Consider the following 27,718-nt stretch of genomic DNA (forward strand, 5'->3'; position numbering starts at 1 on the left):
ATTAGGAAGAAAACCACCAAAGTTTCCCAGCGCTGTCGAAGCGTCCTTCTGCCTCTCCGGAGCTCGGCATTCCCGGGGTTTGGGAGCGTTCCAGTTCTCCGAGCGCAGCGCTGGCGGGCACTGGTGGCACTGGTGGCACTGGTGGCCCTGATCCGAGTGTCCCACCGGCTCCTTCCCGCCCCTCCCTACAGCCCCAGCGCCGGGATCAGGATGGGAACGAGGAGCAGCGCCCGCAGCTCCTGGGGCCGGCTGCTTCCCGCCTTGGGATCCGTGAAAGTCTTCTGCTCCGGCATCACATCCGTGGTCAGCTGGGCCTGATGGGAGATGGGAATTTTTAGGGGGAAAATGTCCCAAAGTTGGAAAATCCCCCTGGGGAATGTCATTCCCAAGATGTTCGGGAAAGAATTCCCAGCCCTGGGATTCCCCCCAAGTACCTCGGAGTAGCACAGGCTCTGCTCCTTGGATTTGTTGGGTTTCAGGCCTTGTTCCTGGCGGGAGAAATCGGGAATGGTGAGGGCAGGGATGTGCCCCTGGAGCTGGGAGGTTTGGGGTACCCAGTTTCCCTGTGGGAACTGGCTCAGAGGGGGTGATGGAGCTCTAGGAGATTTGGGAAAGGTTCATCCCATCTCCACAGGCAGCTCAGGGCCTTCAGTGGATCCTGCCCCACTCCCTCTGTGATCCTGCTGGGAATCCTGCCTGGAATCCTGGATCACCCCCAGCCATTCCCAATCCCATTTCCCTGAACATCCCCAGCTATTCCCAATCCCATTCCCCTGAATTCCTGGAACACCCTCAGCCATTCCAATCATCCCGTTTCCCTCTCATTCCTTTTCCACCCACAGAGCAAAACATGGACGTCCAAGCCCAGCACTTGCCAAGACCACACGGATTTCCCATAAAAACCCCATGGAATTCCAGCTCTCTACAAGGAGAAGTTAACCTCAAGGGATCTTTCCAGATTTCCCCAAATCCCCACGGAATTCCAGCTCCCAAACGAGGAGAAGCCATGCTCCGGGATGACCTTGGCAGGCAAGGGGGAAGCCGGGCAGGATTCCCTCCCCATTCCAGACCCCAACCAGCGCCTAGATCTTCCCAGCCCCGGGATGAACCCAATCAGGACGTTCTCCCCCATCCCATGGGATGTCCCGCAGCCCCACCAGTGCTCCCAGTTTGCGGCCACACCTGTGGGGAGGTGCAGGTGCTGATGACGCTGCCGTCGTAGGCCGTGTTGCTGTCGTTGACGTCGTCCGGCAGCGCCGGGATCTTCTCCGTCTTGGGCACCACCGTCACGGCTGGATTGGGATTTTTGGGAGCCAGGTTGACGTCGGTCCCATTCCCAAAAGCTTGGATGGCGTTTCCTGGGAGCGGGAGAGGCTTTAGGAAGGGATGGGGATGATAAAAACGAGGGGGAAAGGGGCGGGGCGGTGCAGCGCCTTACGGAGACAAGGATTTTCCGTGAAATCCCGCAGGAATTTCTCGCACTCCTCCTCCATGTTCCCGCTGCCTTTGCAGGAGCACCAGGGCGAGATGGTGATGCTGGTGGTGCTGGCGTCCACGTAGTTGGGGGTGATGTCAAAGCCTGGCCAGGAGGAGGAGGAAGAGGAGGAGGAGGAAGGAACAGGGATGAAATCCCAGCGGGAAAAGCCATTCCCAACCCCGCTCCCGGCACTCACCGATGAGCCCCACGTAGGAGCCCAGGCACGCCTGGAAGTTGTCCCCGGGACAGCTGGTCATGGACTGGAAGGTGGCCTGGCAGTTGGTGTGGAAATCGGCCAGCCGCGATCTGGACAGGAGGAAAAGTGGGAAAAAAACCCAGAATTTCAGCGCCGCTCCAATCCCATCCGGCAGCCAGCAGGAATTTTTAAATGGAATGAAAGTGCCACGTAAAAGTTCCCGACTTCCTCACAAGGGCTGTGAAATTCCAGGGAAATTCAGGGGTTTCAGCTGGGTTATCCCAAGAGGAGATGGGATCCTGGGAATGGCTCATCCACACCTCAGATCCCAACAAACAGCAGCAAATCCCTGGAATTTCCTCGGGCAGGGATGGGATTGGGTTGGGTTTGAGGGGCTGCTCCGGGATGGGGAAGGAGCTCAGGATGAAGCAGAAATTCCAGGGAAAACCAGGATTCTGCAGCTCTGCTGTGGCACACGAGGCGAGGAGGAAACTTCCTCCCTCTCCTTCTTCCAGGAAATAAAATTCCCCCGTCCCGAGAGTGTCGTTTCCATTTTTATTTTCCTTCCTTTTGACTCAGCCCATGGAAAACTCCATTTGTGGGAGTTTTGGGGGGGTTTTATGGGAGTGAGATGGGAGGTTCTGGGAGCTCCCATCCTGCTCCCATTCCTGGGGCAGATCTTCCTCTCCTGGAAGGGGAATTTTCCTTGCACAAAGCCCCAAAAAGATTTTCCAGGATATTTTTTGTTTTGTTCTTGGGGAGTTTTTGGGTTGGTGGTTTTTTTTGTTTTGGTTTTTTTTTTGTTTTGTTTTGGTTTGGTTTGGTTTGGTTTGGTTTTTTGTGGGGGAGGGGTGGTTTGTTTGTCTTTTTCTTTGGGGTTTTGGGGAGTTGTTTGTTTTGGGGGTTTTGGGGGGTTTTTTTGGTGGGGGGGAGACATTAATTTGGGTTTTTGGGGGGGTGGGGTTTTTTTTGTTTGGGGTTTTGGGTGGTTTTTTTGTTTGTTTGTTTGGGGTTTGGGGGTGGTTTTTTGTTTATTTTTGGAGTTCTTTTGGGGAGAGGGTTAATTTGGTTTTTGGGGAGTTTTGGGGTGGGTTTTTTTGTTTGGTTGGTTGGTTTGTCTTTTGTTGGTTTTTTGGGGGTTTTTTTTGGTTTTTTTTTGAGGGGGGATATTCCACCCTCCTGCAGCCAAACCTCATCTCCAGGGGTGGGAACGGCAGAAACCAAAAAACCTCCTCCTTTCCCCAGCCTGGCCACAGCGGAGAGGAATAAAACGTCAGTTCCCAGCAGGAATTTCCTGGTGGCCACTTCAGCGCCAGGAAAATTTGTCACCGCCGCTCCCCGGGACCTCCAATCCCAGCCCCGAGTTATTCCACTCCCAGGAAAAATGTTCTTCCCTTCCATCATCCCTGAGGATGCAGCTGGGAAATCCTTCAGGAATATCCCAACTCTTTTCCCCTTGGATTTTGCTGGATGGGATTCGCCGCCAGGAATAAAAGCAGCTCGGCCTCGGATTTTTTTTGGCTCATAAAGGCTCGGAAGAAATGAAAAATGGGGAAAGGAGAAGGAGCCGAGTCAGTTTTGGCAGGAACGAGGAGGGGATCGGTGCCAAATTGCTGCTGGCGGCCGGAGGAGGCAGGTGGGGATGGCCTGGAAAAGTTGGGAAGAGCTGGGCTGGCTCTGGCTGAGGGATGGGGGAAGATTTTCCTAAGAGTTATTCCTCCCCTAAAAAAAAGTTAAAAAAAAAAAAACAACTCCCCCCAAAGGAGTGGAAAAGGGATTGAAACAATTAATTCTGGATTTCCACTCAGATCTCCCAGCCGACCCCGCTCCAAGGGCTGGATCCCAAACCAGGGCCTTCCAAACTTGGATTCCTGGAGGAAAAATCCCAGGAAATGCTGCAGGATCCTGAAGTTTAACCGGCCCTGCTCCTAAATCCAGGCACTTCTCAAAGATCCCTGCAGGGCACCTGGACTTCAATATCCTGAATTTAGGGGGGTTTTAATTCCTAGTGGAAAAATCCCAAATTTAAGGGGTTCTGTGCACCTGTACGTTTATCCCAAGCACATAAATCCCAAATTTAAGGGACTTTGTGCATCCCTATGCATACACCTGGTGCAGATATCCCAAATTTAGGGGACATTTGGTACCTGTAAATATATCCTAGGTGCATAAATCCCAAATTTAGGGGATATTTGGGATCTGTACGTTTATCCCAGGTGCATAAATCCCAAATTTAGGGGATTTTTTGGATCTGTACGTTTATCCCAGGTGCATAAATCCCAAATTTAGGGGATTTTTACTCCCGTCCTCCCACCCCCAGCGCTCACATCCCAAATTTCGGGCCCTTCAATCCTCCCTAAGGGAACCACCAGCCTCCAGCTCCTCTCCCGTTCCCGGTTTTCCCGCAGGAATTCAGCACCACCAAACCCCCAACGGATCTGACATTAAAATCCACCAAACACGGAGCTTTTGGGGTGGGGTTGGTTTTTTTTTTTTTTTTTGGGGGGGGGGGGGGGTGTTTGGTGCTTTTTTAAGCCTTTAATTAAGTGTTAATTACTCCCATCCCCCATCCAGCCGCCGGTGAGAATTCAGCGCTGCTCTTCCAATCCTACAACATCCTGAATATTTCATGGAAAAGACGCCGCGGATTCCTCCTGAGCTGGAATTCGGGCGATTTGCAAGGAATTAAAAAAAAAAAAAAAAAAAAAAAAAAAAAAAAAAAAAGCTGGAAAAAAAATCCGCTCCTGCCGAGCTGGGGATGTTCAGGAAGCTGCGACAACATGGAAAAAACTCGGCCAGACATAAAATTCCCGCTGGGCATCGCCCTCCCAGCGTTCCCGTCCTGCTGGAGAGGGATTCTTTTGAAGCTGGAAGATGCTGAGATTCAAAAAAAAAAAAAAAAATTTAAAAAAATTCCCCTCAAAGGCTGGCAGGTAAATTCAAAGAGTCCCAGGGAGCGGGAGCTGCTGAAGGAAAAAGAGAAGCTGGAATAAAACTCGGGTTTTGTGGATGACCCGCTGCCAAATCGAGCAAAGGGTTCGCAGGAGAGGGAAAAAGCAAAAAAGATCAATGGGTGGATTTGTTTTATCCAGGAGTTGTCTGGGGACAGGAGTCACCTGCTCCGGGCTCGGCTGCGGGAGCGTGGAGGGAGAAGAAAAGGGAAATTTTGTCACCGTTCTGAGGCTCGGCTGAAATTCCAGGAGGAATTTCCTCGTGGGGAAAAAAAAGGGGTAAGGCTTTGGAAGGGGCTGCGCAGGGGGAGGTGGAGTTGACATCCCTGGAGGTGTCCAAGGAACCCCTGGAAGTGCCCAGGGAACCTGGAGGTGTCCAAAAAATTCCTGGAGGTGTCCAAAGAATCCCTAGAGGTACCCAAGGAACTCCTGGAGATGTCCAGAGAACCTGGAGGTGTCAAAAAAAATTCCTGGAAGTATCCAAGGAACTCCTGAAGGTGTCCATGGAACCCCTGGGGGTGTCCAAAAACTCCCTGTAGGTCTCCAGAGAACTCCTTGAGCTGCCTGGGGAACCCCTGAAGATGTCCAGGGAACTTGGAGGTGTCCAAGGAATCCCTGGAGGCATCCAGGGAACCCCTCGAGGTGTCCAGGGAACTCCTGGAGACATCCAGAGAACCTGGAGGTGTCAAAAAAATTCCTGGAGGTGTTCAAGGAACTCCTGGAGGTCTCCAGAGAACTCCTCGAGGTGTCCAGAGAACTGGACAAAAAATCCCTGGAGGTGCCCAAGGATGGCCTGGAGGCATCCAAGGAATCCCTGGACGTGTCCAAAAAATCCCTGGAGGTCTCCAGAGAACCCCTCGAGGTGCCCAGGGAACTCCTGAAGAAGTTCAGAGAACTTGGAGGTGTCCAGGGAATGTCAGGAGGTGTCCAAGGACGCCCTGGAGGTGACACTCGGAGCTCTGGGGACAAGGTGAGGATCAGCGGCTGGGCTCTGACCCTGGAGGACCCTCCCAACCTCTGGAATGTCCTCTGCTGGCTCAGGCCATGGGCACAGCGGGAGAAGGTCAAACCCACCACAACCCAGCGCAGAGCAAAGCCGGCAGAGGGACAACGGCCAGGGCAGGACCTGGCACAGCCCGGGCCCTAATTAATTTCAGGAGTCGCTAATTAACATTTCCCTTCCCCACGCGCATTCCTAGAGTCACTAATTAACAATTCCCGTCTCCACGCGCGTTCCACGCCACCACATTTTGAGGCAGCGCTCAGGCCGACGCCCCAAAAGCGATTTTTTGGGGGGATTTTTTGGCTCTCCCGGAGCCCTGCGGCTCCCCGGGAAGGGGCGGGCGGAGCTCGGGCCCGGTTTGATTTTAATCGCGGTCCCGGTCTGATTTTAATCGCGGACCCGGTCTGATTTTAATCGCGGTCCCGGTCTGATTTTAATCGCGGCCCGTTCTGCCCCATCGGGCCGCTCACGGAGCCCACCAGGAGATTGTGTTTACACAGGCAAAGGCCGGCTCAAGACAGACTCGCTGTCGCTCTGAGTCAATACTCGGGAAGCCTCTCGAGTGAATTATTCAGCGAGAATTGACTGATGCTCCTGGTGAAGAGCCCGCCAGGAGCCGAGCCCTGCCCCGCCGCCTCCTCCTGCCGGGGATCCCCCGGTGCTTCCTCTGCGCTGCCCGGAGCCAGCGGATCCCCAGCGGATCCCCAGCGGATCCCCAGCGGATCCAGCGGATTTGGGGATCGTCACGGATTTCCCCATCCCAAACTGGGTCTGGAGGTTCTGTCCCCTCCAAAGCCGAGCTCTCGCAGCTCCCGTCAAATCCAGGAGAAATTTTTCTCTGCTCCTTCTTCTTCCCCAGCCGCCTTCTCATGTGCGGGACCCCACAGCGCTGCCAGTCCGTTTCCCAAATCCACCAGATTTGGGGTTTTTAACTGTTTGCCCAATCCTAAACCAGGCTCCTCCACGCCCTGTCCCCTCCAAAGCCGAGCTCTCCCAGCTCCCGTCAAATCCAGGAGCGATTTCCCTCTGCTCCTTCTTCTTTCCCTGCTGCTTCTTCTACCCTAGCCACACAAAGGACCCCTCAGTGCTGCCTCTCCACTTCCCAAATCCACCAGATTTGGCGTTTTTTACAGTTTTCCCGATCCTAAACCAGGCTCCTCCTCGCCCTGTCCCCTCCAAAGCCGAGCTCTCCCAGCTCCCGTCAAATCCAGAATTTTTTCCTTGCCCATTCTTCTTTTCCTGATCCTTCTTCTACCCCAGCCACTTCCTCAAGTGGAGGATCCCCCGGCCCTGCCCCTCCATTTCCCAAATCCAGCAGATTTGGGGATTTTCACCATTTCCCAATCCCAAACCGGCTCCCATCCCGCTGGGAGCAGCAGGGCAGCTCCTCCACACTCTGTCCCCTCCAAGGCTGAGCTCTCCCAGCTCCCATCAAACCCAGGAGCGATTTTTCCCTGCTCCTTCTTCTCCAACCACCTCCTCCTGTGAGGGACCCCCCAGTGCTGCCCGTCCACTTCCCAAATCCACCAGATTTGGGGATTTTCACAGATCCCCCAATCCCAACCCGGGGTTGGAGGCTCCTCCACGCCCTGTCCCCTCCAAAGCCGAGCTCTCCCAGCTCCCATCAAAGCCAGGAGCGATTTTCCCTGCTCCTCCCTCCCGGCAGACTGGCTGCTCTGGTTGTGGGGGTGAGGAGAAAGTTGAGCTGCTGTTCCTCAAGGGAAAATCCATCCCGGCTGGGGTTTGTGTCAGTTTGTTGTGTCAGTTTGTGAGCAGAGCTTGTGCCGCTCAAAAAAACGAGTTCTGTTCTCGGCTTTGGTGTTCCGGCAATTCCCGGCCAGCCTGGAGCCCATTCCCACCTTCCTGAGCCAAGGATCCGGGAGAGCCCCGGCCGAAATCCTCTTGGCACAAAGATCCCATAAAGGGGAACATCCCTGACCCCTCTGGATTTAAACACACGAAAAACTGGGGTAAAAATCCAGGGAAATGACCCAACATCTCCTCCAACTCCAGCCAAAATCCTCTTGGCACAAAGATCCCATAAAGGGGAACATCCCTGACCCTCCGTGGATTTAAACACACTAAAAACTGGGATTAAAAATTAGGGAAATCACCCAACACCTCCTCCAACTCCAGCCAAAATCCTCTTGGCACAAAGATCTCGTGAGGGGGAACATCCCTGACCCTCCGTGGATTTAAACACACCAGAAACTGGGATAAAAATCAAGGAAATGTCTGAACATCCCCACTTTGGATGTTCCAACCCTGGACAAAATCCTCTTGGCACAAAGATCCTGTACAGGGAACATCCCTGACCTTCTGTGGATTTAAACACACCAAAACCTGAGATAAAAATTCGGGAAAGGACCCAACATCCCCACTTTGGATGTTCCAACCCTGGACAAAAGCCTTGACACACAAATATCCCATATAAAGGGGAATATCCCTGACCTTCTGTGGATTTAAACACACCAAAAACTGATAAAAATCCAGGGAAATGACCCAAGATCCCCACTTTGGATGGATAAAAAATGGCTGGAAAAAATAAAATAAAATAAAATAAAACAAAACAAAATAAAATAAAATAAAATAAAATAAAATAAAATAAAATAAAATAAAATAGTAAAATAAAAGCCTAAAACTCCAGGGGAACGGCTCAAGATCCCCACTCTGGATGCCGAGGAGCCACAGCCAGTGGAGGTTGGGAATTTCTCGGGCACCACTGGAGCGTGTAAGAGCAGATTATTTGTGTTCCCGACTTGCTGATGCAAGATGAAAAATGCAGCGCGAGCTGCAGCTGCTGAAATCAGCTCTTTTCTCCCCTGGCCTTCCCTCGCCCTGCGCTGAGGGTTTTCTGCTTCGCCAAAGGTTTTTGTGCTCCGGGAGCTAAAACCTGTCCCTTGGAATCAGCTGCAAAACTCCTGCCAGCCGGGAAAGGATGGGGAAGGGTGGGAAAGGGTGGGGAAAAAAGCCGGGAAAGGATGGGAAAGGGTGGGAGAGGGTGGGGGAGGGATGGGGAAAGGATGGGGAAGGATGGGGAAGGGATGGGAAAAAGCTGGGAAAGAATGGAGAAGGATGGAGAAGGATGGAGAAGGATGGAGAAGGATGGAGAAGGATGGAGAAGGATGGAGAAGGATGGAGAAGGATGGGAAAGAGTGGGAAAGAGTGGGAAAGAGTGGGAAAGAGTGGGAAAGAGTGGGAAAGAGTGGGAAAGAGTGGGAAAGAGTGGGAAAGAGTGGGAAAGAGTGGGAAAGAGTGGGAAAGAGTGGGAAAGGATGGGAAATAATGGAGAAGGATGGAGAAGGATGGGAAAGGATGGGAAAAAAAGCCGGGAAAGGATGGGAAAAGCTGGGGGAAAGCTGGGGAAGAGCTGCGAAAAAGATGAGAAAAGCTGGGGAAAAGTTGGGGAGGACCTGGGAAAAAAGGCTTCCCGAGCTGGGAAAAGCTGGGAAAAACAGGGAAAAACTGGGAAAAAGTTCCTGAGCTGGGAAAAGCTTCCTGAGCTGCACAAGTCACGGCTCGATTGCCCCCGGAGCCCTGGGGCAGCTCCCATGGGATTTGCAGCTGGGTCAAGGCCGTTGGAATGAATTTTTGTGGAGTAAAAAATCTGGGATTTGAGCCCAGGAGAAGCCAGATCCTGCACTCCAAAGGTCCTGGCCCCTCGCCGGGATCGGAGTCCTTGAGAGGGGACACAAGGAGGGACATCCTGGACCCTCCGTGCCTTTGGGAATGTCCTCCCCGGTGGTTAAAGCCTCCAGAACATTCCACATCCAGAGCCATTCCCGGCAGGATGGAGCAGCTGGCGGCTTCCTGGTGACCTTTGTGACCGAGGGGACAGGGATGGAGTCCAACCCCAGCTGGAAAACAGCTCAGAGAGCCAGGACAACCTCTGGAATATTCCTTTTCCCTCTCCTCCCACCCTTTTTAGGGCTGGAAGTCTTGTCCGACAGGAGCCGCAGCCTCTGGATCCACCTCCACAAGGGAAAAATCCCTCTGGAAAATCCTATCCCAGCAGACAGGGTTTTCCCTCGTCAGGCTTTGAGCCAAGAGGGTTAATTAATTACCCTGGCAGGTTAATTAGTCTGGCAGGAGAATTATCTCATCTCCTGTCACCTCTGGCTCTGCTCCAGCTCTGGTGGCCTGGCCAGGCCCCTGTCGAATCGGGATGAGCATCGGGCTGGGATGTCGGATCGAGGAACTCATGGAAAATGAGAAATCCCATGGCACTGCCTGGTCCAAAGGGATCAGGGTGTTTTATCTGTTTTGGCTGGATAAACCCATGGAAAATGGGAAATCAATCTCATGGCACTGCCTTATCCAAAGGGATCAGGGGTTTTTATCCATTTTGGATAGATAAATTAATGGATAATGGGAAATCCCATGGCACAGCCCAGCCTTGTCCTCTGGGATCAGGGGGATTTTATCTGTTTTGGATAGATAAACCCATGGATAATGGGAAATCCCATGGCACTGCCTTGCCCAAAGGGATCAAGGGACATGGAGGAATTTTGGGTGGATAAACCCATGAATAGTGGGAAATCCCATGGCACAGCCCAGCCTTGTCCAAAGGGATCGGGGGACTTTATCTGGTTTGCCAGGATAAACTCATGGATAATGGGAAATCCCATGGCACAGCCCAGCCCTGCCTCACCTTTCCCAAAGGGATCAGGGGACACGGAGGAGTTTTGGCTGGATAAATTCATGGATAATGGGAAATCCCAGCCCTGCCTTGTCCTCCAGGAGGAGAGAGCACAGAGGGGTTTCGTGTCGCACCATTCCCAGCTGGAGATGCCAGAGGGGAGCGGATGGGATGGGATGGGATGGGATGGGATGGGATGGGATGGGATGGGATGGGATGGGATGGGATGGGATGGGATGGGATGGGACGGGACGGGACGGGACGGGATGGGATGGGATGGGATGGGATGGGATGGGATGGGATGGGATGGGATGGGACAGGATGGGACGGGATTTTCTCCTGAAAACCCAGATCCAAGGAGCACATCCATGCCCCATCTCAAGGAAAAAACCCAACCCTCCGAGGTTACAGCAAAACTCTCCAGCCAAACCAACACAAATGGATCCCAGATTTGGGCATTTCCCAGAGCAAGAGCCCCCATCCAAGTTCTCCCCAAAACCCCCACATTCCCACCTTGGAGCAAACACTCCCAGCAGCCGCCGCCTCTTCCCGATTTTCCATTTCCCCATCCTCATGTGGGGATCTCATTCCATGCAGGAATTAAAGCTCCTGCAGCCCTCCCCCGGCTCCTCCAGCCCCGTTATCCCTCTCCGAGCACAGATCCATCGGCATCATCCCCCTCGGAGCGCGCTGATGGAGAGGAGCTGCCATTCCCGGGTATCTTTTATTCATGGACACCGGCTCCTCCTCGGATTACTTTTTGATAAAAAGCCACTTTCCCACATTTCAAACATCTCCGCTCGCCGCCCGAGGACGACCCGGAGCTCACATTTATTTCCCCGCCGAGCACCGGGGAAACTCCATCACCTTGATGGGAAAGAGATCCCGCTCCCGGCAGGAGCTGTCGGGAAGAGGTTCCGGCTCCCGGGGGGGGGACAGGAGGGGTGGTGGCCCTGTGACAAATGGGTTTCATAAGGAACAGGAGCCTCGGCTCGTGGCCCTGCGCTTCCAGAGGGGAAACAGCGGGAATTTGGCGGCTGGGGAGGGGTTTTGGGGATGCAGCTCCCGGGTTTTCCTGGGATCTGCCCCGTGGGTCTCCCCAGGGCGTGGTCACGGTGCCGCTTCCTGAGGAATGTGGGGAAAAATGGAGCCGGGAGGGTGACACGGATGCTGGGGAGAGTGACACCAATATTTGAGGGTGACACCAATATCAGGGCGTGGCACCAATGCCAGGAGGGTGACACTGAGACTGGGGGGTGACGTTGATGTTAGGCGGTGACACTGATGTCAGGGGGTGGCACCGATGACAGGAGGGTGACACTGATATTGGAGGGTGACACTGATACTGGGAGGGTGACACTGATACTGGGAGGGTGCCCGGAGAAACCCTCAGAGTGCCCAGGTGACACCAATACCAGGGTGGTGACACCAATGCAGGGGTGGTGGCACCAATACCGGGGTGGTGACACCAACACCGGGGTGGTGACACCAGCACAAGGGTGGTGACACCAGCACAAGGGTGGTGACACCAGGGTGGTGACACCAATACCAGAGTGGTGACACCAACGCAGGGGTGGTGACACCAATACCAAGGTAGTGACACCAGTAGCAGGGTGGTGACACCAACACAGGGATGGTGACACCAACACCGGGGTGGTGACACCAGCACAAGGGTGGTGACACCAACGCAGGGGTGGTGACACCAATACCAGGGGTGGTGACACCAATACCAGGGGTGGTGACACCAGCACAGGGGTGGTGACACCAATACCAGGGTGGTGACACCAGTAGCAGGGCGGTGACACCAGTAGCAGGGTGGTGACACCAGTAGCAGGGTGGTGACACCAACACAGGGATGGTGACACCAACGCAGGGGTGGTGACACTGATGGCCAGTGGGTGACCCCGACACCAGGCTGGTGACCCCACCACCCACCCCTCTCCAGCACAGCCCTGTACCTGCACAGGTGATCCATCCGGCACGCCCCGCGCAGGTCCAGGCAGTTGGGCTTGTCCTTGTCCTCGTAGGAGCAGGAGGGGACGATGGTCTGGCGGCGGCGCTCGGCGCACGCCGGGTCCTTGCAGGAGCAGAAGAGCAGGCGGAAGGTGAACTCCCCGGGCACGCGGTCGAAGAACTGGCGCAGGGCCTTGTGGCACTTGCGGCGGCTGCAGGGCTCGGCCGCCGACAGCTCCCGGCTGCAGGTGGAGATGTAGCCCGAGCGCAGGCGCTTGCAGTTGTCGTTGAGGTTGCAGGCCTTGGCCGCGTCCAGGCAGTGGTTGCTCTTGGAGGTGGTGGCCGGGTCCATTCCTGCCCCCGGGGAAAGGCGGGAGGAGGGTCAGGGAGGAGGGGAGGGAGGGTGGGGGTAAAGTGCCCCCGAAGGCGGGAGGTGGTTTGGAGGCCGGGGGGTAGGACTGAGGTGGGGGAAGTGGCCCTGACCCTGAGGCATGTCCTCAAACCTCAGGAGATGCCTTCAAACCTGGGGAGATGTCCTCAAACCTGGGGAGACGCCCTCAAACCCCGGGAGATGCCCTCAAACCAGGGACAGGGAAATGACCTTGAGCTGGGATGGGGAAATCAAAGCTGGTGAAATGTCCTCAAAACAGGGATGGGGAAAGCCTGGGGGCACCCAGGGATGAGGGTCAGGGAGGGATGGGGGGGGTAAAGCTGGGGAGGTGCCCTGAGAGGTGGGAGGTGGTTTGGAGGCGGGGAGATGGGGTTGAGGTGGGGGAAGTGGCCTCGACCCCGGGAGATGTCCTCAAGGCTGGGGAGGTGTCCTCAAACCCAGGATGGGGAAATGGTTTTTGGGGAAGATGTGACAGGCACCAGTGTCACTCCTCTGCCATGGGTGTCACCTCCTCAGCCCACCCCTGGACTGATCTCATCCCATTCCAGGCACAATCCATAGGATCAACACACCTGCCCCAACCCGGGGCCCTCTGGGCAGGATCCAGGCTGTGAATTTGCAATATTTCTTTCCTTTTGTCAATTTTTCAAAGAATGGTTATTAATGGTTATTAATTATTAATTATTCAGCTCCAAACTCAGAATAATTAACCCAACTCCACTGTGGCTCCTACAGCCCCTCCTGGGGCTCCCCAAAACTGGGACAGCTCCAGGCAGGGATGAAAGGGACAAGAGGATTAATCCGGAATCCATCCTGGGAATCCATCCTGAGAATCTATCCTGGGAATCCATCCCAGGAATCTATCCCAGGAATCCCACCCTGCATCCATCCTGGGAATCCATCCCAGGAATCCCATCCCAGGAATCCTACCCTGCATGATTCCCAGGAATCCCACCCTGCATCCACCCTGGGAATCCAAGCTCCAGCCTGGGAACCAAAGCTGAATTTTCCTTTTTTTTCCCCCTCGGAATGATGGATGACCCTCCGTGGCCCAGGTGCTGCTTCTGAACCCACCTCATCCCTCATTCCCTCCCCTCCACAGCCCGGCCAAATCCACGGATTCTCCTCGCTCCCAACTTCTGCTGGCACCAGGGGAAGGCTCCTAATCGGCCTAATTGGAGGGTGCTGCTAATTAGTGAATGGCAAATCCCGGGTGAGCCTCAGCCCCTGACTCCCCCAGCCATCCCTGGAGGGGGACAGGGCTGGGGGAGGTCTTTTGTCCCATTGTCCCCCTGTCCCCACACCCGGGGATCCCAGGGATTCAGGGATCCTGAAGGATCCAGGGATCCCAAAGGATTCAGGGTGGGACAGGGATGAATGGTTTGGATTTATTTTTTTTGTTTGTTTTCCAGAGGATAGACACAGACTGGGGGGAAAGGGGGATGGAAGAGGTGGGGAAAAGGAGGGTTTCGGTGGAAAAAAGGGACTGAAGCGGTGGGAAAAGGAGATTTAAAAGGTGGGGAAAAAGAGGATTTGAGTGGGAAAAAGAGGATTTAGGGGAGGAAAAGGGGATTGAAGAGGTGGGGGAATGGAGGATTTGGGTGGGGAAAAGAAGGATTTGGGTGGGGAAAAGAAGGATTTGGGTGGGGAAAAGAAGGATTTGGGTGGGGAAAAGGGACTGAAGCGGTGGGAAAAGGAGCATTGAAGAGGTGGGGCACACCTGGGTCTCTCTAGAGACAAAAGCCCTAAACCTTTTACCAAGAGATAAAATCCTAAACTTTCCCCTGCTTTTGGGGGCTGCACTGAGCTTCCCCTACAGCCCAGATCAGCCCAGGGCGGGGTGCGGCCAGCAGATTCCCGGCCCGAGGGCGGGATTTTGGGAAGTTCCAGCCCGGGTTTCCTGGTCGGGAGCATCTCGGCTGCCCTGCCCGCGCCCTGCCCGAGCCCTGCCCGAGCCCTGCGGGGCCCCGGCTGCATTTTAATGGGGCCGCGGCTTTGGAAGCGCCGCGCTCGCGGGGAGCTCATTAATAAAGCACGAGCATGAAAATTTCATGAGCACAGATGGAAAGGGGGGCCCGAGGAGCCGGGCACGGGCGGGCGGGGGCCACCAGCTGTCCCCTCTGCCTGTCCCCACCGCCCTGGGGACAGGGCAGGAGGAGCGGGATGTGGGGGGTTGGTGCCCGCAGGGAGGATTCCCGGCTGGAATTGGGAATTCTGGAGTCCCTGTCGGTGCTGCTCCAGGCTGGGATTTCCTGGGGATCCGGCGGGATGAGCATCCCGGGTTCCCTGCCCGGCTGCGTGGGGACGGGGCAGCGCTGGCCCCGCGGGTGCTCCGCGCCTTTTACACCGGGGTTACACCAGGGTTACACCCAAGTTACACCGAGGTTACTCCAGGGTTACATCGGGGTTACACCGGGGTTACACCGGGTTACACCAGAGTTACACTGGGTTACACCAGTGCTACACCGGGGTTACACCCGGGTTACACCGGGGTTACACCGGGGTTACACCTGGGTTACACCGGGGTTACACTGGGGTTACACCGGGGTTACACGGCCCCTGCCCCCCAGCGAGGCCCCGCCATCCCTCCGCTCCCAGTTAATTATCCCTCCAGGTAATTAAGGGCTCCTTCTCCAGGAGCTGTCCCGGGGGGTCCCCGCGGAGGGGACAGGGAGGGGGTGGCAGCAGCAGCGCGGTCACCTCGGGGGTCACAGCCCCTCCTCCAGGGACCCGACCCCCCTTCCCTCATTCCCAAAAATCCCCGGCCGAGCTTTTCCCGCTGCTCCCGCTCCGCTTTCCCGGGATAAACCCCAGCCTAATCCCTGCTCCAGACTCGCTGCTTTCCAGACTTCCCGCCAGCTCCGAGGTTTTCCTGACGCCAAAGTGATCCCAAAAAAAGGCAGCGGGACACGGGAGGGGGTTGGCGGCGTCATCCCAAAAACCCGCGCTGAGTTCCCGGGGAAAAGTCACCTGGGAAATTCACTCCGGGGCTGGAATGCCGGTGGGTGGCAGAGGTGACAGCAGCAGGGTCACAGCCCAGGTGTCCCCAGGTGACACTGGGGTTGTCCCCATGGTGTGGGGACACTGGGGACCCCCAAATCCCGCAGCCTGGGGCGTGTGGGGGAGGAAGAGCGAGGAGAGGCCGAGGCAGCGCCGGTTTGGGAAGGTTCCCATGGAAATGGATGGAAAACCAAAGTTCCCCGGGATGGTGGCGGAGTTTGGGCTCCTGGGGGAGGACACTGGGATGTTCTAAGGGACACTGGGATGTTCTGAGGGACACTGGGATGCTCCAAAGGGACACTGGGATGTTTTGGGGGACACTGGGATGCTTCAAAGGGACACTGGGATGTTCCAAAGAGACACTGGGATGCTCCAAAGGAACACTGGGATGCTCCAAGGGACACTGGGATGCCCCAAAGGGACACTGGGATGCTTCCAAGGGACACTGGGATGTTCTGAGGGACACAGGGATGCTCCAAAGGGGACACTGGGCTGCTCCAAAAGGAATCCAAAGGGCTCAGGAATATTCCAAGGGGACAAAGGGATGTTCAAAGGGGACACAGGGACGCTCCAAGGGTCTCTCCCAGCAGTTTCCCAGGGCTGGGCTCGGGGCTGCCGCCCCGGGGAGGGGACAGCAATCGGGGTCCCCCCAGCCCCACCCCGTCCCGAGGGTCCCAAATCCTCCGGCACACAAAGAATCCCACCAGGAATGAGTTCCCCCGGGGCTGTGCCCTGCTCTGGAGCCAGGACTGTGCTCCCCAGTGCTGGGCACAACACCAATTAAGGGAATTCCGGGCATTTTTCAGGTTTTCCAGCGATTTTATATAACCCCAGACCGCAGGCAGCCGCGGCCAAGACACACCGATTTCCAATCGTGCGGTCAAATCCCAAATCCCAGCCGGGGGATGATGTGGAACAGAAAAAATCTACTCCCAAAAAATGCATCAAACGCCCCAAAGCGACGCTCAGGACCCCGAAATTTGGGGAGAACAGGAGGGAAGGAGAGGCTGGAGGAGGAAAGGAGGAAGGCCCGGGGAGGAGGAGGAGGAGGATTCCCCTGGCTGGGAGCAGCTCTGTGTTCACAGGCAGGAGATAAAACACGGCGCTTTTATTACCTGAGAAAATTGAAGCGAGTCTGAATATATCAGAGAGACGAGAGGTGACCGGCTCGTACGGGGAGGCTTCATAAAACTCCTCTCCTTCCGTGGGAGGAAAGGCAGAGGGGGGAAAGGGGAGGGGAAAAAAGAAAAAAAAAGCAAATTAAAGCGGGCCGTGAATAATCTCAGGCGGCTCCAGGCACAGGCACCCCCCGGCTCCACGGAGGGGAAAGGAAAATGATTCCCGACACTGGAATTAAAGGGATTTGGGGAATTTGGGCGGTTTTGGGAGGTCCTGGGCCCGGTCAGGTTGGGAGAGGCCGAGTTCCAGAGGATTCCGGGAGTTGGGGGATTGGGAAAGTCGGGATTCCGTGGGGTGGGCACTGAGGGAAGTTTTGGGGTTCACACTCAAATCTGGGTTCTCTTGTTGGTACAAAATCCCCCCAAAGCACCTAAAAAAACCCCTAATAACCCAAAAAAACCCCATTGTAGGATGGATTTCCATCCCTTTCCTTGGGAAAAATGGGAATATTTCCATGGGGGAATGCAGCCCCTCATCACTGAGCCCCTCCCGAACTGCATCCCAGGGGTTTATCCCAATCCACACCTTCCAAAGGGATCCTGACTCAGGCTGGAGAAAAATCATCCCGCCCTCTCCCACCTTTGATTTCAGGGTGAATCCATGTGATACATTTTTTTGTTCGTTAAACCAGGAAAAAAAAAAAAAAAAAAAAAAAAAAAAAAAAAAAAAAAAAAAAAAAAAAAAAAAAAAAAACCTTTAACTCCAGAAAAACTGAGTTTAAGTCCAGAAAAACAAACAAATATTTTTTAAAAAATCTATCCGACTTCAGGACCAGCAGCTCTGAAGAGAGGAAAAGTTCTCCCCAAACCCCGGCAGCCAAAGGAAAAAAAAAATCACCAATGGCCATAAAAATACCAATATACAAATAACTAATCGGTGGCCGGACTTTAAAAGCCCCAATTCTGGAACATCCATCCTGCTGCTCCAGGAATTCCTTCCCCAAAATCCCTGGATGGATCCCGGAGGGTCCCAAAGCCTCCAGGACACAAAAGAATTCCAGGTGGAATGGGATTGTGCCTCCCCCTCCTGCCCGCCCCACTGCTGGGAATTCCGGGAATTAATTAATTCAATCCCGGGAATTCCAGGTTTTTCCACCAAAAGGAGCCCGGGGGTTGTCGTTGTCCCAAAGCTGCGACGTTTTTCCTGCTGAATTCGGGAATCGCTTGGAAACCCCCTCGGGGAAAACGAGGTGGGAACAAAGCAGGAGGGGTTGTGACATTCCCGGGAAATTCTGCAGGGAAAAAACCCGCTGGGACACGGGGCTGGGCTGTCCCCATGTGTCACCGCTGTCCTCAGGGCCATGGGATTTGGGGACAACGCCACTCCTGATCATCCCTAGGAATGGGAACAGGATCCAAACCCCGCTCCGCAGCGACATTCCCGGGAAATTCGGCGGAAAATGATCCTTTTGGGACGTCCCCGATCCCTGCGTGTCCCCAGCGATGTCACCGCTGCTCTCAGGGCCGGGGGATTTGGGGACAACTCCACTCCTGCTGATGGCCGGGAAGGGGATCAGGATCCAAACCCGCTCCGGGCCTGTCCCTCTGTCCCTTCTCCGCCTTTCCCAGCTCGCTCCGGCTGCTCCGGGCAGCCCCGGGAACCTCCCGCTCCATCAATAATTCACCGCCCGCTTGACTCCTGCCGCTTGCCGGGGAAATTACGGAGCATTAAAAGGGCGCCGGCCCCGCCTGGAGCTCGCGGAGCCGCAATTAACCGCCGGGAATGAGGCTGGAGCCTCCCAGGGAGCGCGGAGAGCTCGGATCCCGCAGCCCCGCAGCTGCACGGGAGGATGGAACCCCCAAATTTTCCCCTAAAAAGGCTCAGTTTTGGGGTTCCGAGCGGCTTTTCCGCCGCCTGGTTTTTGCACGTTAAAGGACGGCCACGAAATATCCACCTCTCCTTAATCGCTGCTCTTCCCACCTCCAATTCCCAGCCTCGTTCCCTCATTCATTCCCGAAAAAACCCTGGGAAGCCGCGCAGTGATTGCTGCTAATGAGGGGGAGAAACAATTAAGGCGTAATTCCTGCTCTGGGCCGGGTTTGGGGCTCGGCTGACCCAGATTGGAAGGGAATTTCACCCAGGGGGGCCCTGGGCTCGGCCACGGCTCCCCCACATCCTCTGGAACAGCTTTTTCCCACCCTCAGGTCCAATCCCTTCATCCTCAGGTGCAGCTTTCCCCTCCTCGGGAACAAGTTTCCCACAGAATTCCTGAATTCCAGCCGGCTTTGGGCTGGAAAGGCGCAGAAAAACCTCATCCCAACCCCCCTCCCACGGCAGGGATCTCTTCTGCCGGTCCGGGTGATTTGGGCACAAACTGAGGTGGATCTGGGGGGTTCCCAGTGCTGAGTCTGAGGTGCCCATCTGAATTTTTGGAGGGTTTCATCTGAATTTCCTGGGATTTTCACCCGAATTTCCTGGGGTGTTTATCTGCCCTACCTGAGCTGCTCACCTGGGGTTTGAATCTGGATTTCCTGAGGTTTTCATCTGAATTTTGGGGGGGGCGGGGGTTGATTTAAATTTCCTTGAGGTGCTCATCTGAATTCCCTGGAGTTTTCATCTGAATTCCCTGACCAGCCCCAGCCATTCCACCACCCCCCAGCCCATTTCCCCCAGCTCACCCAAATCTCTCTGCCCGTCCCCACGGACCCCAGATGATCCATTTAGGGACCCCCATCAGCCCCGGGGTGATCACCCCCAGGATCTGTCCTGCGGTGACTTTCCCGAACCAGCAGGGATTGAATCTGCTCTCTAACAGGACCCCTTTGGAAGTTTCCATCCAAATTTGTCCCTAAACCAGCACAGGATTCTCATCTCCGCCTGGGGGTGGAGAGAACCCCCAGGGCTCTCCTTTGAGGACCCCAGTTCCCATCCCCCACCACTCCCAGGCTGAGGACCCCCATTTCCATCTCCCAGGGCTCTCCTTTAGGGGATCCCTCTCCCCATCCCCATCATCCTCAGGCTGATCCAACAGGGCCCCATCTCCACCGTGCCCAGGCTGACCAGTTTGAGGACTCCCATCCCCATCACCCCCAGGGTGATCCACTGGGGATCCCCATCCCCATCTCCCCAGGGCTCTCCATTGGGGATCCATCCCCATCTCCCCTGGTGACTCCATTGAGGACCCCACTCTCAGACTGATCCATTTGGGGTCCCCTCTCCCATCTCCATCTCCCCAGGGTGCTCCATTTGGGATCCCTCTCCCCATTCCCATCTGCTCAGGTCACTCCATTGAGGACCTCTCTCCCCATACCCAGAACCCCCAGGCTGATCCATCTGAGGACCCCTCTCCCATTTCCATCCCCCCAGGGTGCTCCATTTGGGATCCCTCTCCCTCTCCTCCTCCCCACCATTCCCAGATGGATCCATTTGAGGATCCCTCTCCCATCCCCATCTCCCCAGGGTGCTCCATTGAGGACCCCACCCCCAGACTGACCCATTTGGGGTCCCCTCTCCCCTGCCCACCCCCCCACCGCCCCCAGGGCTCACGGCCGGCGTTTCCCCCTCACCTTCGGTCAGCCCCAGGTGGATGCTCCAGTAGATCTGAAGGCACTGCAGCTCCTTTTTCATGCCCCTCTTGCAGCGGCAGTCGTACAGGGGGCTCTCCTGCAGCACCTCCAGGGCGGCCTGGCACTCCTTGTTGGCCAGCATGGTGTTCCTGTCCCTGCCCGCCAGGCACTGCCGCAGGGTGCGGTACCGGGAGCTGCAGCTGGGCTCGCCCGCGCACAGCTCGTTGGCTCGCACGCAGTCCACCGGCACTCGCCAGCCCGGCGGGGCCGGCCCGGGGGGCGACGGCGGCCCGGCCACAGAGCGCAGGATCTCGTCTGGGCACCGGGAGGGCGAGCCGGGGACAGGAGGGCACAGGTCAGGGGGAGAGAGAGGGAGAGGGAGAGAGGAGGGCACAGGAGAGGGAGAGAGAGGGGAGGGCACAGGTGAGGGCCAGAGGAAGGTGAGCACCCTCCTGCAGGAGCACCTTCCCACAGGAGCACCCTCACCTCCTGGAACAACCCCCCTCAGAGCACCCTCCGAAGCACCCTCCTTCAGAGCACCCTCCGCTCCTGGAGCACCTTCCCACAGGGGCACCCTCCTGCAGGACCACGCTGTCTGCTGGAGCACCTTCTCTCAGAGCACACTCAGCTCCTGGAGCACCCTGTCTTGGAGCACCCTCACCCAGCGCTCCCTCCTGTCCATGGACCACCGTTCCTCAGAGCATCCTCTCCTCCTGGAACATCTTCCCACAGGAGCTCCCTCCTTCAGGACCACCCTCCCCTCCTGGAGCACCCTCAGCTCCTGGAGCACCCTCAGGCCCTGGAGCACCTTCCCTGGGAGCACCCCCAGCGCCTGGAGCACCCTCAGAGCTCCCTCCCTCAGCAGTCCCTGCCCAGAGCAGGGGTTTGGGATGAGATTTTTAAGCCCCTCTCCAGCCCAAGCCGGGTTGGGAATTCTGGAATTCCGTGGGAAAGGTGTCCCTGAGGACGGAGCTGAGGATGAGGGCGGTGTGCCTGTGCCTGCAGCCGGCTGAGCTTATTCACCACGGGCTTTTCTCCCTTTCCTCCCACAGCAGGAAAGGAAATTTTCCCAAGGCCGGTGGTGCCCCCACCCCAGTGAGGCACCTGAGGTCAGCCCCGCCTGGTTCACCCGGCCTGGGAGTCATGGAATTGTCTGGGAATCACAGAACTGTCTGCGTTGGAAAGGCTTTTAAAGATTGAACCGAAAGAGGCCGGGAATGCCACGGAATTGCCCGGGCTGTAAGTGGTTTTCTAGATGGAGCTGAAAGCCTGGGAGTGCCACGGAACCTCGGGGTGGTTGGGCTTGGAAGGCGTTTTAAAGGTCGAGCTGGAAGAGCCCGGGAGTGCCACGGAATCTTGGAATTGCCTGAGCTGGAAGTGGTTTTAGAGATTGAACTGGAAGAGGCCAGGAACGCCAGGGAATTGTCTGGGTTGGAAGAGATTTGAAAGGTCAGATTGAGAGATGGGAAATTGAGGTGGGATAAATGGAAGGAATTCCCGCCGGGGAGGGGCTGGGCTGGAATTCCCGGAGGAGCCGTGGCTGCCTCATCCGTGGAAGTGCCCGAGGCCACCTTGGAGCAGCCTGGAATGAGATCCTACAGCCATGGAACGGTCTGGGTGGGAAGAGACCCCAAACCCCCCGTGCCGTGGGCAGGGACACCCACCGCAGGCTGCTCCGAGCCTCGTCCGGGAACACTCCCGGGGAATTCCTGGAGGCTCCAGCAGCCGGAACCGGCGGCTGTGGGGTGGGAAGTGCGGGGTGCCGGGCCCTGGTGCTCCCTGTCCCACCCACACGGATGGATAACCCCGCGTGGCCCCGGACGGAGCCCGTCCCGGTTCCTGCACACGCCGCTCTCCCGGCTCCATTTGCCTGCTCATCCTTTCCAGCCCCGTCACAGGAATTTTTTAGGGCATCTGACTCACGGCTTTTGGAGCGCTCGGCCCCGGCTTGGCCGCGGGGCAGCTGCGGCTCGGAGCAGGCTCTGCCCTCCCGGGTGGCACCGGGACATCCCTGTCCCCTCCCGTCCCCTCCCGTCCCCTCCTGTTCCCGCATTCCCAGAGCTCTCCCACCATTCCCATCTTTTCCACATTCACTTTTCCTCCCGGAAACCGGTTCCCGCTAAATCCAGCCCGGCTGGTCCCGTCTCAGGGGAAGTGGGGACAGGCAGCGCCGGTGTCCCCTCCCCCTGCACCGCCCTGACGGGGACAGGGTGGGCAGGACCCGCTGTCACCGCTGCTTCCACCCTCCGGCTTCCAGGGAAAGCTCTGGAGCAGCAAACCCCGGGAGTGGCCGGACCGGGAGGGGACCCTGCGCTGCCCCGGGGGGTGACAGGGAGGGGACCCCGCTCTGTGCCCGCCCTGGTGCCCCCCGAGGGTGGCGGCCAGGGGTGACCCCTCGGTGAGTCCCCCCGGAGCCGCGTTCCCGTGTCCCCTCCCGCCTGGCCCCACCTCGGGCAGCCCCTTCCCCGCCCGGCTCTGGCAGGGGGACAGTGACACCTACAGGAACGCGACAGGGGCCACCCGTGTGCCCCCAGCGGGCGGGGCTGGTCCCCTGAGACCCCCGCGCCTGGGCACGCGTCCCTTCCTGCTGCGCGCCACGGGAGTGGGGGCACCGGAGGGGTGACACTGGAGCGGGTGACACTGGAGCAGGTGGCACTGGAGCGGGTCCCTGGCCCTGGAGCGGGTAGCACTGGGGCAGGTGGCACTGGAGCAGGTGACACTGGAGCAGGTGGCACTGGAGCAGGTGGCACTGGAGCGGGTCCCTGGCCCTGGAGCAGGTGGCACTGGAGCAGGTGGCACTGGGGCAGGTGGCACTGGGGCAGGTGGCATTGGGGCAGGTGACACTGGAGCAGGTGGCACTGGAGCAGGTGGCACTGGACATCTCCGCCCACCTGGGCTGCGGGGGTCTCTGAGGAGGGACAGGGGTCAGGGTGGGCAGTGCCCAGGTGAGGACACCTCCGCTGGCTGTGGTCACTCTGAGGAACAGATCCCACAGATCCCATGGATCCCACGGATCCCGGCGCCCAGCCGATGTCCCCGCTGAATTCCCAGATGTCCGCAGATTCCCCAGGAGCGCCCACAGCCCCGTTAGATCCAGTCTGGAGCAGCAGGTTCCCCTCGGGAAGGCCGGGCCTGGCAGGATTGTATTCCACACGGGAGGCGGGTGGGCTCCATGGGGGGACATTCCCGGCCCGCTGCAGGAGAAACAGGGACCCGCAGACACTGATCCCGGGGCCGGGAACACCCCGATGGGGCTTTGGGATGATCCTTTGGAACTCTGCGCCTTCACACTCCGGGAAATCCCGTCCTGAGGCATCCGGCTGGGAAAACCTGATCCTGCCGTAGCTGTGGCCAGAGGGAAAGTGCTCCGGGGTGGTGGAGACATTCCAGAATTCCATGGGCATGGAGAGCCATCCCAGAATTCCATGGACATGGAGAGCCATCCCAGAATTCCATGGACATGGAGAGCCATTCCAGAGTTCCATGGACATGGAGAGCCATTCCAGAATTCCATGGACATGGAGAGCCATTCCAGAGTTCCATGGACATGGAGAGCCATTCCAGAGTTCCACAAGGCATGGAGACATTCCAGAGCTCCACGGGGCTTGGAGACATCCCAGAGCTCCATGGACATGTAGAGCCATTCCAGAATTCCATGGACATGGAGAGCCATTCCAGAATTCCATGGACGTAATGAGTTATTCCAGAGCTCCATGGACACAGCAGAACCATTCCAGAGCTCTGCTGGGTGTGGAAAGCCATCCCACAGCTCCACCAGGCATGGAGATTCATCCCTCAGCTCCATGGGACGTGGAGAGCCATTCCGGAATTCCATGGGCATGGAGAGCCATCCCACAGCTCTGCTGGACATGGAGAGCCATTCCAAAACTCCACTGGGCTTGGAAAACCATCCCAGAGTTCCTCTGGACCTGGAGAACCATTCCAGAACTGCACTGGACCTGGAGAACCATCCCAAAGTTCCTCTGGACCTGGAGAACCATCCCAAAGCTCCTCTGGACCTGGAGAACCATCCCAAAGCTCCTCTGGACCTGGAGAACCATCCCAAAGCTCCACTGGACCTGGAGAGCCATTCCAGAGCTCCTTTGCACCTGGAGAACCATTCCAGAGCTCCTCTGGACCTGGAGAACCATCCCAAAGCTCCTCTGGACCTGGAGAACCATTCCAGAGCTCCTTTGCACCTGGAGAACCATTCCAGAGCTCCTCTGGACCCGGAGAACCATCCCAAAGCTCCTCTGGACCTGGAGAACCATTCCAGAGCTCCTTTGCACCTGGAGAACCATCCCAGAGCTCCACTGGACCTGGAGAACCATTCCAGAACTCCTCTGGACCTGAGGAGCCATTCCAGATCTCCCCCACATTCCGTCCTCTCCCGGCCCAGCTCCAGCTCCAGCCGTGGTTGCCCCAAGCACGTTCCCAGCTCCAAGTCCCGCTTCTCCAGAAGCCTCTTCCCAAAAGTCCCCTCCTCTGGTTTATCCCTGTCTCCAGGGGCAGGGCCAGGGACACATCCACCGCCAAAGGAGCACCTGGAACCTCCCGTGTGCCCGCAGCAGCACATCCCGGGCCCGGGGGGCGGGATTGGGAATCCCACAGTGAATCCAGAGATGGCCCCAATCCTCCTGGATTTTGCCTTTTTTCCCCCACCTTTCTCGCAGGGTTTTGCAGGGAGGAGGGTCCTGCCAGCCCCTGGCAGCACCTGGAGCATCCCGGGGCATCCAGCGGGGGAATTCCGGCAGATCTGGAGCCGGGCACATCCCGCTGGAGCGGCAGGGGCGGGCACAGCCCTTTGTGGTGCCCCCGAATCCCGCAGGGACCGGCCCCGGCTCGGCGCTTTTCCATTGCCCGGCTCCGCATTCCCACCGAGGCTCCGGCGGGGACTTTGGATGGAGGGCGAAGCTGAGGAGGAGGATTTTCTATCCCCAAAAACCCCTCCCGGCAGAGCCGCCCTCCCTGAACTCCCATCCCCGGCACATCTGCAGAGAATTCCCGGCTAATCCCGGCCAGGCTCCGGGCTGCCGGAGCACGGAGAGGGTTCGCAGGCGGCTGCACAAGGCGATGGCCCCTTTTCCTGCCGCTCCCGCGGCTTCTCCCGGCTCCGGCAGCCTCTTCCCGAGCTCTGAGCCACCTTCTCCCGCTCTGCTTCTGCCGGAGACCTCTGCACACCCGGCGCCTTCACGGGGAAACGTCTCTCCTGGCCAGGATCAGCCGGGAACACGGCAGCTCCCCAGCCACGACCAAAGGGATTTTCTGGTTTTCCCGGGAATGATCCCGGATGGGAAGAGCTGATCCCTGCTCCAGGATCCTCACCGTGGTCACCTCATCCCTAAATCTGGGGGTCTCTGCTCGGGGTGCAGCTCCTCAGCCTCGCCCTGTGCCCAGGAAACCTGGGGGACAGCCAGGAATTGAGGGGACAGCCAGGAATTGGGGGGACACCCAGGAATTGAGGGGGACATCCAGAAAACCTTGGCGACACCCAGGGATTGGGGGGACATCTAGGGATTAGGGGGACACACAGAAAACCTTGGGGACAGCCAGGAATTGGGGGGACGGACACAGGTCCCTCCTTCGATGCTGGGGCCCTGGTTTGGATGCCCGGGGTGGGGCACCCGTGTCCCCCCCAGGGGTCCCTGCACCCCAAATCTCTCCAGCCGTGCCCGGACACACGTCCAGATGTCCAGCTGTGCCCCAGCCTGGCTGGAGGAGCCTTTCCCCCCCCGGCACGGGGGTGTCACCACCCCGCCCCCCTTTCTGTGTGTCTGGGGGCACCGCCCGAGCCCCCCGGGCCCGGCACCCCCCGACCCCTCCGGACAGGGGCTCCCCGAGCCCAGGGCTCAGCCCCCGCCCGCTCAGGCCTCTGTCCCCCCTCCCCAAAGGCCTGGGGGCCCCCAGCCCCCTGGGCAGCCCCTGGCCGGCTCGGGGGGCGCTGGGAGCGGGGCAGAGCCCGTGCCCCCCATTCCAGCGGGAGCCGAGGATGGACCCCCGGGGCCCCCCAGCCCCGCGTCCCTCCGGAACCAGGCTGTGCCAACCTTCAAGTCTCCCTCAGAGGCCGCCTGTCCCTCGTCCCTGTCCCTCGTCCCTGTCCCTTGTCCCTGTCCCTGTGCCCAGGCCGGCTCCGCGAAGTTCTCCGGGCGCCGCAGCGAGCCGGGATCACATCCCAGGGACCCGCGGGATGCGGGAACGGCACCGGGAGCGCGACACGCCCCGAGCCGCGGAGGGCAAAAATAAACCCCCCCAAGATTTCCCGTTTCCTCTCCTTTTCACCCCAAACGCAGCTCGGGCTGGGGGCGCTGCCCTTTTCCCGGCGGCATTTCCAGGGGAGGCTGCCCGGGGAACGGGAGCGTTCTCCCGGCACAAAGCTCCGAGCTCCGGCCATTCCCACCCGAGCCACGAGCTCAACTTTCCCAGCCCAGGCTCCACGCCGCGTTCCCAAGCTCCGGAATGGCGCGGGAGGGGGAGCGGCCGGGATGGAGGACACGGGTGGGAGAAGGGGAAAATCTCCCCCGAAACGCAAATCCGCGCCGGTTCTCCGAGGGGAGAAGCGATGGGAGACGGGCAGGGCTCGGCTGTGGGGTGATGGTGCCCGCTCCAGCCCGAGGGGGTGGTGGGGGCTGTGTCCCCCCCGTGTCCCCCGTGTCCCCCTCCCCGTTTCAAGTTGACGGGGAATAGGAAATGAAGTTAAAGCCCTCGCCGTGCCCCCGGCTCCTGCCGCAGCGCCCGTGGCAGCTCGGAGGGGTTCGCCCGCTGCCTCAGCCCCTCGCCCCGGGCTTGGGGCGGGCGGGGACGAGCCACCTCGGCCAGGCGACAACCGCCACCACCCCCCCGGCAGCCCCGCTGGGGCCACTCACCTACGAAGAGGACGATGCAGAAGGCGTTTGCCAAGATCATGGTAGGAAAATCCACGCGCTCCTCCACGTGTGCAAAAATAAAAAATATATATATATATATAAAATTATGTTAAAAAATCAGGGAGGAAAAAAAAAAAAAAAAAAAGGAAGGGGGGGAAGCAATAAAATTAAAAAAATCAAATTAAAAATCGGTAATTCCCAAGGCGGTCAGGTAGATCCCAGGGGAGGGGGAGGAGGTTGCTCCGCCCGGCGCGGAGCCGGGTCCTGCCTCAGCCGCTCGCCGCCTCCCGCATCCCCGGCGGGCTCCGCTCCGCTCCGCGCTCCGCCGGGCTCCCGCCGGCTGCTGCCGAGCTCCGGCTGCCGGGGAGGGGGCGCGGCGAGGGGCGGCCGCCGAGCCCCGAGAAGGGGCAGAGCCGCCGGGGCCGCCGCCCCCTCCCCGGCCCTGCCCCCGCCCGCCCTCCGCCGGCGCCGCGCTTCCTCCGTCCGCCCGGCCCGGGGCTGGGGGCTCCGTGCGGACCCCCGGCATCCTCCATCCCCTGGCGCCGGGATGCACCTGCCTG

At 58.1% G+C, this 27,718-nt stretch overlaps 2 protein-coding genes across 2 annotated transcripts in view; one reads left to right on the forward strand and one right to left on the reverse strand.

Annotated features, from left to right (window-relative positions):
- DUSP26 (dual specificity phosphatase 26) overlaps window positions 1–27,718 on the forward strand; it is a 252,439-nt gene that overhangs the window by 165,164 nt on the left and 59,557 nt on the right. The gene's annotated exons all lie outside the window — the stretch shown is intronic.
- On the reverse strand, window positions 132–27,198 carry GFRA2 (GDNF family receptor alpha 2). The gene is made up of 9 exons (XM_066337098.1): window positions 27,159–27,198; window positions 20,296–20,610; window positions 16,726–16,809; window positions 12,225–12,573; window positions 1,674–1,783; window positions 1,439–1,579; window positions 1,183–1,358; window positions 435–488; window positions 132–314 (listed from the first exon to the last, which is right to left on the reverse strand). Exons 1-9 carry the CDS (start codon window positions 27,196–27,198, stop codon window positions 186–188), a joined length of 1,398 nt encoding a protein of 465 aa, XP_066193195.1. The 3' UTR covers window positions 132–185.

Source organism: Sylvia atricapilla, chromosome 28, assembly GCF_009819655.1.
Source record: "Sylvia atricapilla isolate bSylAtr1 chromosome 28, bSylAtr1.pri, whole genome shotgun sequence".
In the NCBI taxonomy this organism is placed as follows: Eukaryota; Metazoa; Chordata; class Aves; order Passeriformes; family Sylviidae; genus Sylvia; species Sylvia atricapilla.